This window comes from Mustela lutreola, chromosome 9 (genome assembly GCF_030435805.1).
Source record: "Mustela lutreola isolate mMusLut2 chromosome 9, mMusLut2.pri, whole genome shotgun sequence".
In the NCBI taxonomy this organism is placed as follows: Eukaryota; Metazoa; Chordata; class Mammalia; order Carnivora; family Mustelidae; genus Mustela; species Mustela lutreola.
This window is the reverse complement of record NC_081298.1, coordinates 90,995,071-91,013,861: the sequence shown is the minus strand read 5'-3', so window position 1 is coordinate 91,013,861 and position 18,791 is coordinate 90,995,071. Positions and strand designations below refer to the sequence as shown.

The 18,791-nt window shown below is 41.6% G+C and overlaps 1 protein-coding gene and 1 long non-coding RNA gene across 2 annotated transcripts in view; one reads left to right on the top strand and one right to left on the bottom strand.

Moving 5' to 3' along the window:
* The window catches only part of DNAAF10 (dynein axonemal assembly factor 10), a 99,529-nt gene that overhangs the window by 67,037 nt on the left and 13,701 nt on the right, over positions 1 to 18,791 (top strand). Inside the window, 4 exon segments of the mRNA XM_059187850.1 lie at positions 10,230 to 10,582; positions 10,703 to 10,851; positions 10,854 to 10,898; positions 10,901 to 11,134. Of these exon segments, the coding sequence (XP_059043833.1) occupies positions 10,230 to 10,582; positions 10,703 to 10,851; positions 10,854 to 10,898; positions 10,901 to 11,134 (781 nt within the window).
* On the bottom strand, positions 1,102 to 5,791 carry LOC131840229 (uncharacterized). Its single transcript, XR_009357285.1, has 3 exons — positions 3,367 to 5,791; positions 2,083 to 2,153; positions 1,102 to 1,245 (listed from the first exon to the last, which is right to left on the bottom strand). It is a non-coding gene; the product is annotated as an uncharacterized LOC131840229 (long non-coding RNA).

The window sequence follows — 18,791 nt, the reverse complement described above, 5'->3', positions numbered from 1 at the left end:
CAGATCTGCTTTATCACTAGTTAAAAACACAAATCATTACAACCTACAAAGCCCTAACTCATTGCTTTACTACTCACTCTTCCTCTGCTTCCCACTGCCTTTGCCTCCTGTGGTTCCTGGCGTTTGGGGCCTACTGCTGCTGCGGGCTTTTGTACCGTCTCCCTCACCAGAGACCTCACAGCTAATGCCACCAGGTCTGTTCAGGTGTGTCCTGGCCACCCCATGTGAACATATCGCTGCATCTCCTTTATCTCCACTCTTTACTTCCTCAGAGCATTTTTCTCTTTGCTGACAGAATTTAGGTATTTTTGCACATTTGTCTTTCTTGGTTATTGAAATAAAAGGAAAACTCCACAAGTACAGTGATTTTTTTTTTTCTGCCCCTTGTCCACCAACAGCCTCAAGTGTCCAGAATTCTACCTACCTCTTAGTGTTTGCTAAAATTAAATACTTTAAAGATTAATACTTACATTAAATGCTTACCAAATGAGTATTTGAATAGGCAGACAGTAGTTAAAACAAGCTCTTACATTTGCAGAATTTTATAGTTTTCCTGGTAAAAACATACTTTTACCATATTTTACCTTTATCGAAACACTGGTAAGGTCGGCTACTTTGATCGAATGCTTATTTGAAAAATAGAATTCTTTCCTCACATCAACTTTGTGTCTTTAATTTTATAAACTACAAAAGAGGTAAAAAGATTAGCCTTTGTTCACAACAGTAATTCCAAACTACTGCTTCTAAAAAGCCCACATACCACTCAGTATTAAGGGTGAGGATTCAGTGATTTTGTAAGCTGTCTGTTTTAATTACACTCCATAGACAAGAAATGTTTATAAAGGTTATAAATTTATAAATAATTTCATATAGGACTGTTTAAACAAGTTTCAATAGAATTATAAACTATGTAAATCTTTTATTTAAAATGAAGTGACAAATTATAATTAAGGTATAAGTACAATAATGATAATAAATTCAGGCAGGGGAATTATCCTCAAAGTTGCTGCATGTGAATATGCATCAAACCTTTCTGTTGATGCTTCTGGCTGAGAACAGAAGAAGCGATGGAGGCTTAACGTGACTGAAAAGTTCTTCGTGTGGTTTCTCATAAGCATGTGCAGAGGGCAAGGGCTTTTTCTCTAGAGTCCAAAGACAAAAGGTCTCTGATTTGAAATCAGAATCGATCTGCTGCTCTGCTAGCCACAGCTCGGATATTGCCATAAACCTTTGATGGAGGATTTCCTGCAGAGGAAAAGAAACACATCTATACAAATATACTCACATAAACAGAAAACACATGATAGGTGGTCTACAACTAAAGAGCACATTTTCCACTGGATCACTCTTAAATTAACAGAAGAACCATAAATCATACCCAAATATTCTCCCAAAATATTTTACATCCTAAGAGTCAAAGGCACGGACTTATCTAAATATTTCAAAAAAGAAGCTAGTCAGATCTGGGCACTGATGGAAAATCCCATTTAGAGCAAACTACTACAATCCTATAACTGGTACCAGAAGTTACTGACTTTGCTGCACAGTTTGAAAAACAGGACTGGGGCCTCTGGGTGGCTCAGTCGGTTGAATGTCTGATTCTTGGTTTTGGCTCAGGTCATGACCCCAGGGCCATCAGATAGAGGCCTGCCTTGGGGTTTGCCCTCAGTGCAGAGTCTGCTGAAGATTCTCTCCCCCTCTTTCCAGTTGCTCATGCTTGCTCACCCTCAAATAAAAAACAAACAAAAAACAAGACGAAGTGCATCAATTAAGTTGACTGATGGTGATCAGCAGCTCTCTCTTCGTTGAAGCCTAAAACACACTGCCTGCTATTCTGCAGTGGCTTTTCACTGTACCTCAGGGGAACAAAGCAAAGATTTAAGCACTATAACCCAATAAACTCTCTTCTCTAGCAGACTGATGAAATCTAAGCAAAAATATTCCTTTTTTCTTTAGGTCCACATTTGCCAACCTCTAAGAGTTTCTACTTGAAATCTTTAACATTATGCTTAATTTGAGCTGATGTGCAAACGGGGTTTGAGTTCTAAATTCCCTATTATTATAATTATACATTATTATTACCCAGAATGAGGTTGCAAATGGCAGTTCTTGCCATCTTGATGTTTTGGAAAGAGCCAAGGATGTGAACTTTCCTGCAAGAGAATGTGAGACAAGTTAGCAACAAAAGCATTTCCTTAACTAAATCCCATGATCCAGAAACTCTGGAAAATCACAATACATGTTCTTAAATAAAAATGGCGGTGATGGTAGCACAACTCTTAAATAAACTAAAAATCATTTTTAAGAATTCTATGGTATGTGTATTATAGCCCAATAAAAATGACAAAAAACAATTTTAAGAAATGAATTTTTTAAGATTCTTGGCTAATAATGGCTACCACCAAGTGAGTGATTTTTATGTGCTAGGGCTTTATGTGTTCCCATTTAATCCTCACATGAGTTTTATTAAGGTAGGTGGTATTCACATTTTATAAATGAGGAAGGAAATTTTACAAGTAAAAAAATAAACACACCTGCCCATCATTACACAATGGCAGAGCTGGTATTAAGTACCCAGAAATGGAAGTAACATTGCACTTAATTAAAGCATCTGGATTTCAACTGTAAAGCTTTCTCAAGGTTATCTGAATTTCTTTGCTACTCAGGATCATCCAGACCCTACAAAGGGAAATTCTTGGCTGACTGACTCAAGATGGAGAATACAGTATTTGTCTTGTTGAGCCCATCTTCCAAAATGTAAGGAACTGACACCAAAACTGTCAGGAGAATATCACAGAACATTCAGTCATCCAGACAGGCTCAGGCATGTTGAAATGGGGGCAAAACTGACACAGTCCGTTCAAGATGATCTAGATTTTCTTCCCCACTCTGTGTATAATCGTAACTGGCAAAATTATGGTGAGGGGATACGCAGTGTTGCTTCCTGGGAAAGGTAAAAGACCTGGTGTCTCGACCAGGGGTCCAGGTACAGCTGAAGTAGGAATGCCATGTTAAAACGGGCAATAGGAAGCAAATATCTGCACACTGGCTGTTGAGACCTCCAGCTATCTTCCTTAACCAGGCTTCAAAGCCTTGCAGCAAAGAGCCTAGAGAATCTTCTCTGCGGGAACCTGACCTGCTCAATAAAAAAGTCCAAAAGAGAAGCGGCCTGGGTGGCTCAGTCAAGCGTCTGCCTTCGGCTCGGTCATGATCCCCGGGTCCTGGGATTGAGCCCCATGTCTGGCTCTCTGCTCAGCAGGGAGTCTGCTCCTCATTCTCCCTCTACACTCTCCTCCTCTCTCTCAAATAAATAAATGAAATAAAAAAAATGATTAAAAGATGCATCAGAAACAGCCTGGCAATTACCCTAAGCGAAGCCTATGGTCAGCTGGCGTCCCCCACGCTCCAGACCCCATGAGCTCAGGGCTTCTGGTCTGCTCTTTATTGCCTCCCTCTTGTACATGTGGCACACACACAGAGGATCTCCAGAATCCGACGGAAGCATCTACTACAAAAAACAGAGGCTACAACCAGCAAGGTGAAGAAAGAGAAATGGAGACCAGGGGGAAAAAGAATGAAACAGCAAAAACAAAATCACATCAGTAAGGTCAGAAAAGCTATTTTCATGCACCCATAAATCAAGGATACGGTATTAAGAATAAAGTTACAGAAAGGAATTCCAGATAGGAAGGGGGAAAGAAAAGCGAGACCAAAGTAATTCAAGAAAATTTCTGAAAATTGTAGAAAATGAGTGTCTAGTTTGAAAGGGCCCAGTAAGATGAATAAAAATAGACCCACGCTAACACATAGCATTATGAAATTTCAGAACACACTGGATGAAGAGAATACAACTGCCAGCTAGGACGCTCGAAGAATCAGGTATAAAAATGTCGTTGGACCTCTCAACAGCAACACTGAAAGCCTGGATATAGCAATGTCTTCAAAATTCTCAATGGATGTCATTGAGAACATACAGAACTGTATAGTCAGGAGAGAGGACACCTTTGGAACTAGAAGTTCTTAAAAAATATTAGCTAAGCTAGCTCATCGACTATATATGGCACCAAAATGAGGAGTACTCAGGGGTGGCAGGGTGTGCAACTTGAGTGAAGGGGGTCAAACAGCACAAACTTTCAGTTAGAAAAGAAGTTCCGGGGATATAAGGTAACAGCGTGTCAATCTAGTCAATAACACCGTGCTACATGATGGAAAGTTGCTAAGAGTAAATCTTAAAAGTTTCACACACAAAATAACAAATTTGTAACTGTGGTGATGGGTGTTAACCAGACCTACTGTGGTGCTCATTTCGCAATACATGAAATTTCAAATTAAAAAAGAAAAACAAACAAAAGAACCTTAAGAAATACTCAGGGAAGAGAACCCAACAACCAAGGGATTCACACAGCGGAAGAGCACAGGTGAAAGGAGAACCAGGCAGAGAGGGTAGCAGTGCTTCTGAGGAAGCAGGCTCCAGGAGAGGCTGCTCAAACGTGTGATGCACCCAGATACACCGTGGGGAGATATGATGACATACAGCTTTTTACTCAATTGTACTGATAATCAGAAAGCACAAATGTGAGTAAGAATTTTTTCAAGTGAAAACAAAGTGGTAAAGGGCAGACAGAATAATCACAGAATCACGGTCATCACCCAGGCCGGCTGCCAACACACCGAGCGCTGCCCCCCGTGCACAGGTAACGGGAACACCGGTCTCACAAAACCCAGAGCGTACGGGGAGCTCAGGGACACATGAGCAACCTGGCTGTCAGAAGGGCTGAGTACACGGGGTAGAAGTTGGGGGAGAGATGAAAAAAAGCTAAATTTTCATCTTTTATGGTAGAAAGTCAATGATGAAGAAAAAAAAGCTGGTATGTAAACATGGTATTTGAAAATCTGGAGATAAACAGTTTTTTAAAATGACCTGGAGGAAGTGAAGTTAGTTCCTCTGAGGAAGAGGAACTAGAGGTAGGGGTAGAAATCTGGGGCTTGCTCAAGTATGTGTGTGTCTAACTTTGATAAAAACTCTTGACAATGGCGCAGGAAAGATGAGGAACAGTGAGCTTGAATGAAGTGTGAGCAGTTTTGCTACCAAAACCACCAAAATGATGGGGCAGTGGCTGGAGTGGTATGGAGGTCTCGGGACACGCAGGCAACACCATTTCCCATTTGAAGCACTGAATACATTGGGGATAGCTTTTAGTTTTTTATCTTGCTCACATCATACTGTATTTTACCACCAGGTTATCAGCAACTCATCAAAACAACACCTACGGGTGCATACTAGTCCACATTATGGTTAACTACAATTAGTACGTGGATGAACGTGTGGATTTCCAATTAGCCTATTTATACTGAACACTCAAGACAGTATACTCAAGTTCAAGTTGTATGTAATTCAGTTTGGGGAAAAAACCCCCGAAAAATACAAAAGTAATTCAATAATAGCCAACATTATTCATAATAACCCATACTGAAAACAGCCCAAATGTCCATCAAACCTGAATGGATAAACAAAATGCAATACCTTACGAGAGTACTTGGCAGTAAAGAGAAATTACTGAAAAACAGCACGCTAATTAAAAGAAGCCATACCCCAAAGGCTGCATACTGTGTATTTCCATTTATATAAATTTCTAGAAAAGGTAAAACCATGGCAGAAAGATCAGTGATTGCCTGGGACTGAGGTGGGATCAAAGGACTATAGATTTGGCCAAAACTCACTGAACAGGATACTAAATAGTGATGTTTTTTATATGTAAATCACACCGCAGTAAAGCTGTTAAAAAAACCAGTTCGAGGGGCACCTGGGTGGCTCAGTGGGTTAAGCCTCTGCCTTCGGCCCAGGTCATGATCCCAGAGTCCTGGGATCGAGCCCCGCATCGGGCTCTCTGCTCAGCAAGGAGCCTGCCTCCCCCTCCCTCTCTGCCTGCCTCTCTGCCTACTCTGTCTGTCTGTCTGTCAAATAAATAAATTAAAAAAAAAAAAAAAACAAAAAAAACACAAAAAACCAGTTCGACTAGTAAATTTTATGTTAACACATCAATATACTTAGAATTTTTTTTCAAAGATTTATTTAACAGAGAGAGAGATCACAATTAGGCAGAGAGGCAGGCAGAGAGAGGGGGAAGCAGGCTTATACTTAGAATTTGATACATCATAGTATCTATAATTTGATTAGCACATCAGTTGCATTTTTAGATTTCTAAATTAGCAAAGGTTTTTAGGGCTACGTATGATACTTCCAAATGTCGTATGCATTTCCAAATATTTTAAAATGTCTAGTGCAAAACAAGTTTTCCTCATGGCCCCCTCAGGTTCCCCTCTCAAAGATCAAAATTATAATAAACCTGTCTTCCAGTAACTGGGCATCAACCTGGTATCATTGTTATCCCTTGAGTGTAAAAGAGAGTCTCAAATTTAGGCTCTAAAAAATGGTGAGCCCGAGTTTACAGCCAAGTTAGTAGGATTTTAAATATTACTTCTATGCTTAGCCGCAGGCACGTCCCTCCTCTTGTCAGTCACCTGCTTTGTTCCCCAACTTCATGGCATTATCTAATCTCCACACCATCTGCCAGCAACCCCAACCTGGCCCCGCAGCAGCTTCAACCCCCACAAGGGCTAATCCCAGCTTGACTTCCTGCACCCTTACTTTAAGCCTATATCATCATCTTTCTGTTCACATAGAGCTGCTCCCAGGTTTTTCACCCAACGTGCAATACTCATTGTCCTTTTATGAAAGGCCTTTATATATAGTTTTAAAATATGTGTAAAACTATACACATATATTTCTTTCTTGAAAAGGAAAGTCACAATGGCATTAAAAATCCACTCCTTGCTGTCTCCTATTGGTTTAGGAGTCCCCTCGGATAGTATTTAAATCTTCACCTTCTTTTAATAGTAATTCTAAACATTTCCTTTATTTTTTTTCTTTAAGATTTTATTTATTTGAGGGGCGCCTGGGTGGCTCAGTGGGTTAAAGCCTCTGCCTTCGGCTCAGGTCATGATCCCAGGGTCCTGGGATCGAGCCCCGCATCGGGCTCTCTGCTCGGCAGGGAGCCTGCTTCCTCCTTCTCTCTCTCTGCCTGCCTCTCAGCCTACTTGTAATCTCTGCCTGTCAAATAAATAAATAAAAATCTTAAAAAAAAAAAAAAAAAGATTTTATTTATTTGAGAGGGAGAGACAGAGAGAAAGAATGAGCATGAAGAGGGGGAGGGGCAGAGGGGCAGGCAACCCGGACTGAAGGTGAACCCAACCGAAAAAGCAGGTTCCCAGACCAAGGGAACCCAGCCGAAGGCAGACACTTAATCAATTGAGCCACCATGTGCCCTTTATTGTACTTTATTGCTAACCGAGGAAAAACACGAGAATTCCCAAGATTTCCTCAGATAACTTAAACTGCTTTCGAGGTAACGATGTATTTCATTCAGAACCATATATTGACAAAGAGTCAGTAGCAATATTATGCATAAAGTACAAACTTTATGACTTCTTGAAACAAGCAGAAGATCAAATATAAATCAGGACAATAATTTTTCCAAGATCAGATACTTACACATCAGCCAAAACTATCCGTGTCCGTGTCACGTTCTCTATGGTGAATTTGGTTTTTCCTCCTTTGCCAGCGATTCTTCCTATTGCCCTTGACAGGTGGTCTCCCTTTAGGGGTTTCACTAAATGAGAGATTAAAGCCTCAGGAGACATGCAATTCCAGGATACCACCTGCTCCGTATTGAACTTTAATCACTACCTAAATCTCCCTACTAAAAGATACAAAATATATATACTTTTAATACTGGCTAATAATACAGGTCAACTGATGCTATTAGAAAGCTAAGAGTCTCCAGCAAAACAAAGTCGGCAGTACAATAGTTAACAGGAAAAGATCACCTTATACTCACCATCTGTAATTTCAAAAGACTCTAGGAAGAGATCATCCAACCTAATGAGGGCAAGTGCGTCCTATAACATAAATATAAATGCTGTGAATTTAGCATTTATATACCTGAGAATAACTATTAAGTTAAAATTCACCAGACTTAGAAAACTCAATTTTTTTAAAAAGCCCAACCACTGAAACATTCGTATTAAGTGTGTGTATTTTAAAAAATTTTATTTATTTGAGAAAGAGAGCGCACACAAGTAAAGGGAGCAGCAGATAGAGGGAGAGGGGGAAGCAAGCTCCTCACCGAATGGGGAGACCAGTGTGGGGCTCATTCCCAGGATTCTGGGATCAAGACCTGAGCTAAAGGCAACACTTAACCTACTGGGCCCCCCAGGTGCTCCTCATATTAAGTGTTTTTAAGCACCTATTTTAGATGTCATGAAATCACTTACCTCCACCTGAAACCCAAGAATAAAGGCTTTCACAAAATCAGCTGCTTTTGTCAGTGCACTAACATCCTTGGTTTCTTTACAAGTCTGTTTAAAAAAAAAAAAAGAAAGAAAAGAGGCACATATTATGACTGGAAATGAAAATATTCTAGTACAACACTAGGAGTGATCATCAGCTTATAATCGTCATCATATGCTGATGTTTCCCAAAGCACCAACTCCAGGACTAACTACCACGAATGGTTTAAGCAGGATCTTGTCCTTAAAGGCTTTACTAGATAACTGCAGATACAGCTGCTATTCATAAAATCTCAGCCACTAAAAGTGACAGGCACCGCAAAGGTGCTTCACACACAACAGCTTTTGAAAGTTATGTAATACGATAAGTTCTATATTTGAGAAAACTGAAGTACTGAAATGTGAAAAAGGCAGAATTCTGAAACAGGTCTGATTCCAAAAGTATCATTTCCATTCTTCCACAAAGACTCCAATTTAGTTGAGGAGACCACATATTTGACAAATTTCTAACTACGCAAGGTTGTATAATGTACATATAAAACTAGCTCCCAGTTCCAATCTTGTATGTGAACTTGGGAAAGTCCCATAGGTGCTCCAGGTCTTAAGTTTTCTCATTTGTAAAATAAAAAGGTCAGAGTGGGGGATCTTTTCAGGACTAACAAGACTCACCTGTTAGTGAACGACTTTGATGACTCTGACTAACCTACTCCTTTGACTCCGTTTCCTCACATCTAAACGGTGGGGATATGACTACTTCACAGGCCTATCTGAAAGATTAAAATGACATGGGGCATGCCAAAGCACCACTGTGTGCCTGGCATCCTGCAGTCCCAACAGGTGTGAGTGGAATCCAAATTGATGCCTCTGCGAGTCGTAAGACAGCCAAGCACAGTTTAAGAGTGTAGGCTCCGCAGAAAGGACTGAAATACACAGCAATCGTAAAGAAGAAAGCACTTGAGCCAGATTCCAAGGGATGCCTGGAATCGAGGCTGGAAAACAGAGTATGCAGTAGAGGGCTTTCTTCAAACAGCAAAGTCCCCCACAGGTGTGGACATAAAAAGGTTCAAAGAGTTGGTCAGATGAACTTGGGACTTAGATCCCTACGTAAAAGGCAAGTTCAGGGACACCTGGGTGTCTCAGTTAAGTGACTGCTTTCAGCTCAGGTCATGATTGCAGGGTCCTGGGATCCAGCTCCATATCCGGCTCCCTGCTCTGCTAAGAGCATCATAAAATACACGCACAGGCATAACCAATATTTTGGTTATGACCTTTTGTCCACCTTATGAATTCAACTAGCATTTGTGCTGAAGCAGATTTTGAAGACATTCAAGAAGTTCAAACTCACTATACTACTTGAGAAAACTGCATAACGACCACTTAACAAAATAAGTCCCATTAAGAAAAGTCTATTCACGCTTTTTCACCCCTGTAGAAAAAAGAAACCCTAATATATTGCGAAATGGTTGACATTCTCCTTACCCTAATTTCTACATTCCTCGACTTCAAGTTAAACCGTATCTGAAGTCCCAAATGTTCTACAATAGGAGTAAATATCTTCATCCAGTTCTCTTTTAATGGCGTGTATCTGTTAGCTGGGACTGGAATTTTCCTTGTTTCTTCTTTCCCACTCTACAATAAAAGAACACAGATGGATCGAGGGATGGAGGTGGAGCTGTAAACTGACGGCTCTTCCACAAGAAGCTTTCTTTAACTGAAAAAATGAACTTCGTGCAAGACAATCATTTCTTTAAGGACGTCAGTAAAGAAGAGCCCCCGCACTTTCAACATCCCGCAGAGACCACCGGCTTGGCCCGCCTTTGTCTCCGGTCCCTTTCCCGTCCCACGGTCCCCGCTAGTACCAGGAATCCATCCCCGGTGAGGGGAGGGAAAACGGGCCTCTTCGCGGGCCGGGCCTCCTCCGTGTCCATGCGGCCCGCGTCCCCGCCGTCCCCCGCGGCGGACAGCTGCTCAGCCTGCCGTTTCTTCGCCCGCCGGCCACCCTTGCGGGTGACTTGGGTGAAGCCGTCCTCGGCCCCCGCGCTCTGCGCCTCCATCTCCGTTTCCATGCCCGGTTATCTCTAGCTCCGACATGTGCTTCCGGCTCGAACGCGAGCGCCGCCGCACCGCGCAGGCGCGCCACGCAGGGTGCAGCGTCCGCCAACCAGCCCCAGGCCTCCGCCCCGCTTCCTGAGAAGTCCCACGCAGGGGACCTGAAGCAGGGTTTTGTGCGTTTGCTGGGGGGGGGGGGGGTAGGAAAGCGGGGACATCCTAATTTATGCCTGATTTCTGTGGTGCCCGTCTGGCTCCAGCACTCACAGCCGAAACAATTGCCATCTCCAATATGTGTATGTAGGAATGGTAGTAGGTAAAGACGATGAGTAGATTTGTGCTCTTAGTGAAGAACTATCGGCTTGACTTCAGTAGCGCATCAGGCATTATCTGAGACAACTAAACCCACCTCGCCAGGGCGAACAAGGCGACTACGGGGAGGGCGGGGGGGGGAGGGGGAGAAACTGTCGTTTATGTTTGGAGTTTGGTTTCCCGGTTAGTGTTTTGTCAGGCTCTGGATGTGCTGCTGCTTGGAGGGGAAACCGGCTGGACCATGTCGGCCTTCGAGAAACCTCAGATCATCGCCCATATCCAGAAGGGACTCAACTACACGGTATTTGACTGTAAATGGGTGCCCTGCAGCGCCAAATTTGTGACCATGGGCAACTTCGCCCGGGGCACCGGCGTCATTCAACTGTACGAGATCCAGCACGGGGACCTGAAGCTGCTTCGGGAGGTGGGTGCCGGGCGAGACTGCCCAGGTCCAGGATCTGCCGTTGGTGAGGGAGCGAGTGCGGATCCGGGGGTGGGGGAAGTTGGCATTTCTTTTTGCCCCAGCCTCGGTCCAGCGTCCGCCAAAAGCACAGCTCGAGCTGCGCGGAACCAGCGAAGGAGATCGCAAACTGAGGAATACTTGCGACGTAAAAGGCTTTGGTTCGAGTCCTGAATTCTCGGCTGGCCAGAGCATCTCCCTGCTGGCCCCTTCCTGCAGCCACTCTTCCATTCCACCACGAGGTCTCTGGGAAGTGACACGAAGACTTCGTATCTAAATTTGAGGTTCTAGGCGGTGGGCAGTTGTTTGTGGAGAGTCGATTTAAGTAATAATGTAAATAGTAAAATATTCTTTCATACAAGCAGAGACAAGGCAGGCTCCAGGATGCCTGCACTGTAATGGGAGGAGACAACGCAACCATTTATTATTATTTGTTAAATATTTCTCTTTATTTATTCATGAGAAACAGAAGAGAGAGAGGTATAGGGAGAAGCAGGTTCTCAGCGGAGCAGGGAGCCGGATGTGGAACCCGATTTCTGGCCCGGAATTACGACCTGAGCCAAAGGCAGACGCTTAACCGACCGAGCCACCCCAGGCGCCCCGTAACCATTTATTCTTTCAATGAGTTACCAATTCATTGCCTGTAATCCCAGGCATGTGAATGAGATTGTCTCCGGTCTCATGGAGTTTATTTTCTAGTGGGAGAGAGAATCAGTTAGATAATCAAACCGACGATGCATAAATACCGAGATGTATTCTCTAACATAAAGTAACATGGTTCTGTGAAAGTGAAACAGATTGGGGATAAATAGAAGCTAACTAGGCTAAATTAGTAGTAGAGGAGGTGGTTTCCAAAGAAAACAGCATCAGTGGAAGCTCCGGAAAGGGAGCAGACTTTGCAAGGTCTGTAGGTCATTTATAAGATATACTCCTTCCTTTTTAAATGGTACATCACTGAAGGACTTTAACTGGGTGTGTCAAGATCAGGTTTAGTTTAGTGAAGATCATTATTGAAAGAATTAGAGAATAATGATGTTGACATTCTTACACTTGTTTTTAAAATGCATCGATTTCAGGTGATCAGTCATAAATATTTAGTGTTCTAACAGACTACAGAGAAGGCTGAGAACTCCAAGGCTTAAAACTATGAAGAGAGTCTGCTTGGACCAGATAGGCATTAAACTGGTAGATAAAGGATGAATATAGTTTGTCAAGCTTGGATGTGAAGGTATATAAGGTTTCATCTCACTTTAAATATCTATCAGTGCCAGTTTCCTTGTTCAGTTTGTCTTTTCTAGCCGGGTACTCAAGAGTTCCTAAACATGGCTTTTTCTCTTCTACCTTGCCTTCGGTTGCACACCACTTAGCCCCTTTGCACCTGTTAATGTTGCTATTTTAGGGTCCAGTTCAAATTATTTGACTTAGGAAATCCCTTTCTGATCTCCGCACAAACTCCTCTTCACTACATCCTTTTGGTGATTATTACCCACTCCAGGAGTATGTAATTGTGTCCCATTTATCTCTAATTAGATTGTAAGCTCCTGGAGAGTAAGGATAGTGTTTTTTGTTAGTGTGGTTTGTAAGGTTCAGCCATTCAATAAATTGCTTGTTAAAAGAAAGAGTGAATGTATATCTGTATAAGGATATAACTTGGAAAATTTAAATATTGGCTTATTGATCATTGATCAATGGGCATCAGGGTTTGAACAAATGGAAAACATTGGAATAGCAGACAGAAACTGATAGGTAAATATTAGGAACAAATACTAAATACCATCAAATTTCACCAGAGAGCATTTACAGACTTGTGACTTTTTAAAAATAAAATATAATTTGTGTACATTTCAGGAATACACTTTTTTTTTTTTAATATTTTTATTTATTTATTTGACAGAGAGAGATCACAAGTAGGCAGAGAGGCAGGCAGAGAGAGATGAGGAAGCAGGCTCCCTGCTGAGCAGAGAGCCGGATGCGGCACTCGATCCCAGGACCCTGGGATCGCAACCTGAGCCCTGAGCCGAAGGCAGTGGCTTAACTCACTGAGCCACCCAGGTGCCCAGGAATACACTTTTTCCACAAAGTGAAATAGTGCCCTTTGTCTCTAAATATTGGCAACCTACTATTTCAAAATAGTATGTTAAAGAAGGACAAAGGGTACTTGAAAGATGAGTTTCTTCTTCTAAAGAGAGGATAAGACTAATGCAAAAACACTTTTAAGAACTTAGATTACATTTGGCTGTGATGGTGCAGTGGAAAAGGGTATCAGTTTAATACAGGCTCAGTGATTCTCAGCCCTCACTGTGCATCAGGGTCAGCTGAGTATGTTCTGTTGTCGCTGTTGTGTGTGTGTGTGTGTTTTAAAATAATCATGCCTTGGTTCCACCTTAAGGAATTCTGATGCAGTGGGACTTTTTTTTTTTTTTAAGGTTTTATTTATTTATTTGACAGACATAGCGAGAGAGGGAGCACAAGCAGGGGGAGTGGGAGAGGGAGAAGCAGGCTTCCCGCAAAGCAGGGAGCCCCATGTGGGGCTCAGTCCCAGGACCCTGGGATCATGACCTGACCCGAAGGCAGGTGTTTAATGACTGAGCCACTCAGGCACCCTGCAGTGGGACTCTTGCAACTACACTAGAGTGAGGCCTAGATAGCAGTATTTTTAAAACTTTAACGAGGTGAATCTAACAACTACCAATGTTGACTACAATTGGGCTAGATGAATTATTGAAATACTTGGTTCATTGTGGAACCACTACAAGTCATGTGTTCCACATCTCATGCATCCAAGGTAAAAATACGTGAAGGAAGCAAAGAGGTCTTCATTGACGGCTGCCTTCTCTTGTTACTAAGGACAGACAGGGAGCGAGGGCCTTCTTGTACAGCTGAGCACTTTGCTCTACCACACACAGGGTTGCAGGGTCCAGGGAAAGCTGAAATCTGTTTCTTTCTTATCAAACTTGACAAATGTGAGACTTCCTCATCCTGTAAAGGGCAGCTTTTCTCTAATTGGCATAAAGAACGAGGGATGGCCCTGAAAAATGGAATCACAGTTGTGGATGTTTATACTGTAAAAATAATAAGGTAACAAATGTCTCCTTTTTTAGTCCCTGTGCCACTGAGTTCAGTGCTTGTTACCACTTGGTTGACTAACCCTTTTAATGTTAATTAAAGTAGTGCTGGGATATGGAGGAGGAAATACTGACAGGCTGTACTAGACCCACCCACAGACAGAACAAAAATAGCTCTCATGGGAATTATCCATCATGGGCTTCCTTAATCATGTTCACTTATTGTAGCAAAGAGAACCAACAGCTGGGTCCAAAATGACCATCTATGGTGTGTCACACAGCAAAACTTGTTAATATAGACCAAATTTTCTTTGTGGAACACATTTTATAAAATCTTTTTAGCCAGTTTTTTTTTTTTTTCCCCAGCAAGAAAAATTTAAGTAACCACTGGATTTTTTAAATCTTTCTTTTCAAAGATAAAGTATTTAACAGGCAGGGATGGAGCCTTTTTATTAACTATAAAAAGTTGGCTTCACTCCAGCACCCCTTCTTAAAAAAGCTATTATGATTTACATGAATATCTTAGAAAGAGAAAATACCCCTGTTTCTGTAAGACCCTTTCCCAGCAGAGCTCAGCCCTTCTCAGCAAACTGCAGTCCTCACTGTCCTGCAGATGATCAGATGTTTATACATTGGATTTTTTTTTTAATGTTCTTATATTTTGAGTTGAATTTGACTCTTGGCACAGCAGACTACTACTACCTATAAATCTCTTTATTTTTCTTTGATATAAGGAGAAAAAACATGGGGGAAGCATAAATACCATGCATTTATATCTTATAAAGATATGAATCAAGGTAAAAACTGAAGGCACAAGTCTGAAAGTAGATTCAGTTAGTGACTATACCATTTCCCTCACCAATCCATTTCAAGGTTGGAACATTTCTTTGGTACTTCTAATGACTCTTGGGTTTATAGAATGGGGGCTACATACTGAACTTTATTTAATTGATTTACATGTAGATCTGAGGGCAGCCTAGTTTAGTATAAAGAGCTTGGAGTCTTCCTGGCTCTAGGAACCTTGAGCAAGCCCCGTCCTCTGAACCTGTTTCCTCATCTGGAAAGGAGTGTTCCAAATACTTTGCTTGCAGTTGTGTTAGGAAGAAGAGGGATGGCCTAACCATCTAGAACATATCTGATATATGTATTCAATATATGGATGCTGTTTTTATCATTGCATATAAATGACACCAGAAACTATATGGTGTGTCATGTGAAAACGTGGGAGAAAGGAGAATATAGACTTCAGTAATGGTTTCTTTCTCCCCAGCACTAGGAATGAGAGATTGATAGATATTCCTTTATGCTTGGAGTCAACGAATGTTGACCACCTACAAAGTGTTTAACAGATTGGACAAGGTCCCATTCTCATGGCACTCACTCTAGAAAGGATGGGGATAGAGAACTGAATAGATAGTTTTATTGGTAAGTGCAATAAAGAAGGTTAAACTGGGTGAGTGATAGTGATTTAGGGGTTCCACTTCAGAATGGAGGAGCATGGAAAGTCTCTTAAAGGAGGTGACATTTAAAACAAATCTGAATTAGGAGAAGGAAGACATGATGATCTGAGGGAAGAGCAATTCAGGCAGTGGTAATAGTAAATGCAAATGTCCTAAGGTAGAATCGACTTCGTTGTGTCTGAAGAGCAAAAAACAAAGCTGCAGATATGGGTGGAGTGTAGTAGAGAGGAGAGAAGCAGGAAATAAGGCCAAAGAATCAAGGCAAGATTTCAAAGAGCTTTGTACCTTTTGTCTACCACAGGCCTTGGTGACACTCTAAATGTAGGTGCATTTTATTTCATTCCATTATATTTCAATAAAGACTGACTTTCAGAATTTGTGCAATGACACATGGAAATATCTAATATAGGATCTATTGCAATAGAGTGGTTCTCTGTTTGGTTACTTTCCTTTTAAGGTAGGGATTCTCAGATGTGTTCAGAAGCCAAAATGTCTGAACATTGTGATGCTGTTTTTGAAACTCCATAAAACATTGGTATAATAAGTTCCAATTCCTTACAAAGAAGGGTTTTTCCAGTAGAAAAATCTGGCTATTTTATCATACTGTGGTCTTGATATCACATGAAATAACCATACATAAATTTTTAAATCTTCATTTCCAGGTTTTCTTACTGGTGTACATTTGCTAATATTTTCTAATAGGCAAGCTAAAAAATATCCAAGAAAACATAAGTTTGAGAAAAACATATCCATTAGCTTTTTTAAGTTTGTGTGTGTGTGTGTGTGTGTGTGTGTAAATTTATGTTGGTACCAGAAGATTGATGTGTTCCAGGAGCATGGTTTGAGATTCTCTGCCCCAAATGGTTAAAAGGTGAAAGTTAGATAAAGAAATCACATAGGGAGGGGGCATCTGGGTGGCTCAGTCGGTTAAGTGTCTGCCTGCCTTGGGCTCAGGTCATGATCCCCGGGGGATCAAGCCATGCATGGGGCTCCCTGCTTGGCGGGAAGCCTGCTTATCCCTCTCCTACTCCCCCTGCTTGTGTTCCCTCTGTCGCTGTGTCTCTCTTTGTCAAATAAATAAATAAAATCTTAAAAAAATAATAACATAGGAAAGTTTTTGCTTCCCAATTTTTTATTACCAGTCTTCAAAGAACTATGTGTGTAATATAGGGACTGAAAAGTAGAGGTTAGCTTTGAAGGTAAAACTCTCCTGTGGCTTAGGAAGAAGACATACCCCGTCGAAGACCCCAGGGGATAGTGGAATTGTGGGAAGCAGCGTGCTTTAGGTGGTAGAAGAGGAGAACATGGGAGACTGCTCTTCCCCAGTCTCTGAGAAGAATTTTCCTGGAGAGTTAATACATGATGCAACCTCCCCACAGCTGCCAATCCCCTGAGTTCTTGGAACCATGTGTCTGTCTATCCCGCTGCTTACCTGAGAGGCTCATCTTCATTCTGTACCTCCAGCTGTGGGAACTATGACTGGTGACTACTTCTTTTTTTTTTTTTTTTAAAGATATTATTCATTTAATTGACAGATCACAAGTAGGCAGAGAGGCAGGCAGAGAGAGAGAGAGCAGAGAGCAGAGAGCCCGATGTGGGACTCAATCCCAGGACCCTGAGATCATGATCCGAGCCGAAGGCAGAGGATTAACCCACTGAGCCACCCAGGTGCCCTGGAAACTACTTTGTTAAACTGACAAAATTTTGATTCTTGGTGTTGCTGCATTATAAGATAACTTTTATAAAATTGGAGAAATAACTGAAATGAATATCAGTTTTCTGAATAACTGAACTATCAGACCACATATGTATTCTAAAGAAAAATATGATTCTGTGATTTTATGCTTCTCATCAGTGTGGTCTTTTACAGTCCTGTTATTGTCGATGACTGCTTTTGATTACTGGATAGTTCCAAGGAGGCTGTGAATGCTTTCTTGTAGACCTGGCTACATAGTAACTTGCTAATTTCTCCCAAACAGTGAGAAAGCTCAACAGGCTGGGAGTTTCCAAAGCCCTGCACCATATAATCATATCTTTTGAGCCAGGAAAGAAAAGTTTACAGTTTGTGTTAAGTGAATTTTATTTTCTTTTTCTTTGAAAATTGCTGTGTATACTCTGTATGGAAGTGCTCAGCCAAACACTGGAAGTATCAGGGAAATCATTTTTTAAATTATATGAAATAGGCTAAACCCAGTAGGAGGGATGCCGATTGGCTCAGAACTGAAAGGTTACAAGAAGAAATCTAGAAACTGGAGCTCTCTGTGGAGAGAAAAAAGTATATCCAGAATATTGTTATGTCAAACAAAAGAAAGTGAAATGAAAATATATTATGGGCCTTCTTATATTAAAGCACACCTATGTATGCTTGTAAATGTGTAAAAAAAGGTCTAGAAGGATGGAGATTACTACTGGGGAGCATCAAAAGGAAACTCACTTCTTGATGTTTTTTTGTTTTGTTTGAATTTGTATAGGGAACGCGTATTACTTTTGTACACACAAAACTTAAGAGTTTAGAAGAGATTAAATAGGAGGAATAGTTGCCGTGTTGAGGCCAGCAGTAAATGGGAAGATATAGGGCTAGAGTATGGTGTCAGCAGGCATCAGGTAGCTGCCTCATCTGGTTCCGCATTGCCCAGAGTTCCCAGGGTTTAAGGCAGCAGCACACTCCGGGAGGGACTTCAGTGGCCTGAACAGGTGGGGTCAGGGTGAGCGGGGGTGGGTAGGGGGCAGCAGACAAATGGAAATCATCAGGAAGTAGAAGATTAGCAGAGGCCCCACAGAGGTGTGGGCGTAGATGAGAATAGCATAACGCATAGGTGTGTCCTGATGCTTTGATTGTAAGCTTCTTGAGGGCATGGCCAGTCTCCTTCATGTTTGTATCCTATTCTGCCTAGTCCATTGATTGCATTTAGTAGGAACTCCTTAAAAATGCTGAATGCCCGAGTTGGGCAAATGTATAAAGCTGTATGCTTCAAGCTCTTTGCTTGTGGCGGGATATGATATCATTTCCGAGGGCCCTTTCGGTGATATGGTCTATACATGATTCCCATAAGCCACATTAATTAAATAGTACATCAGTGTGTAGTTGTTTTACTA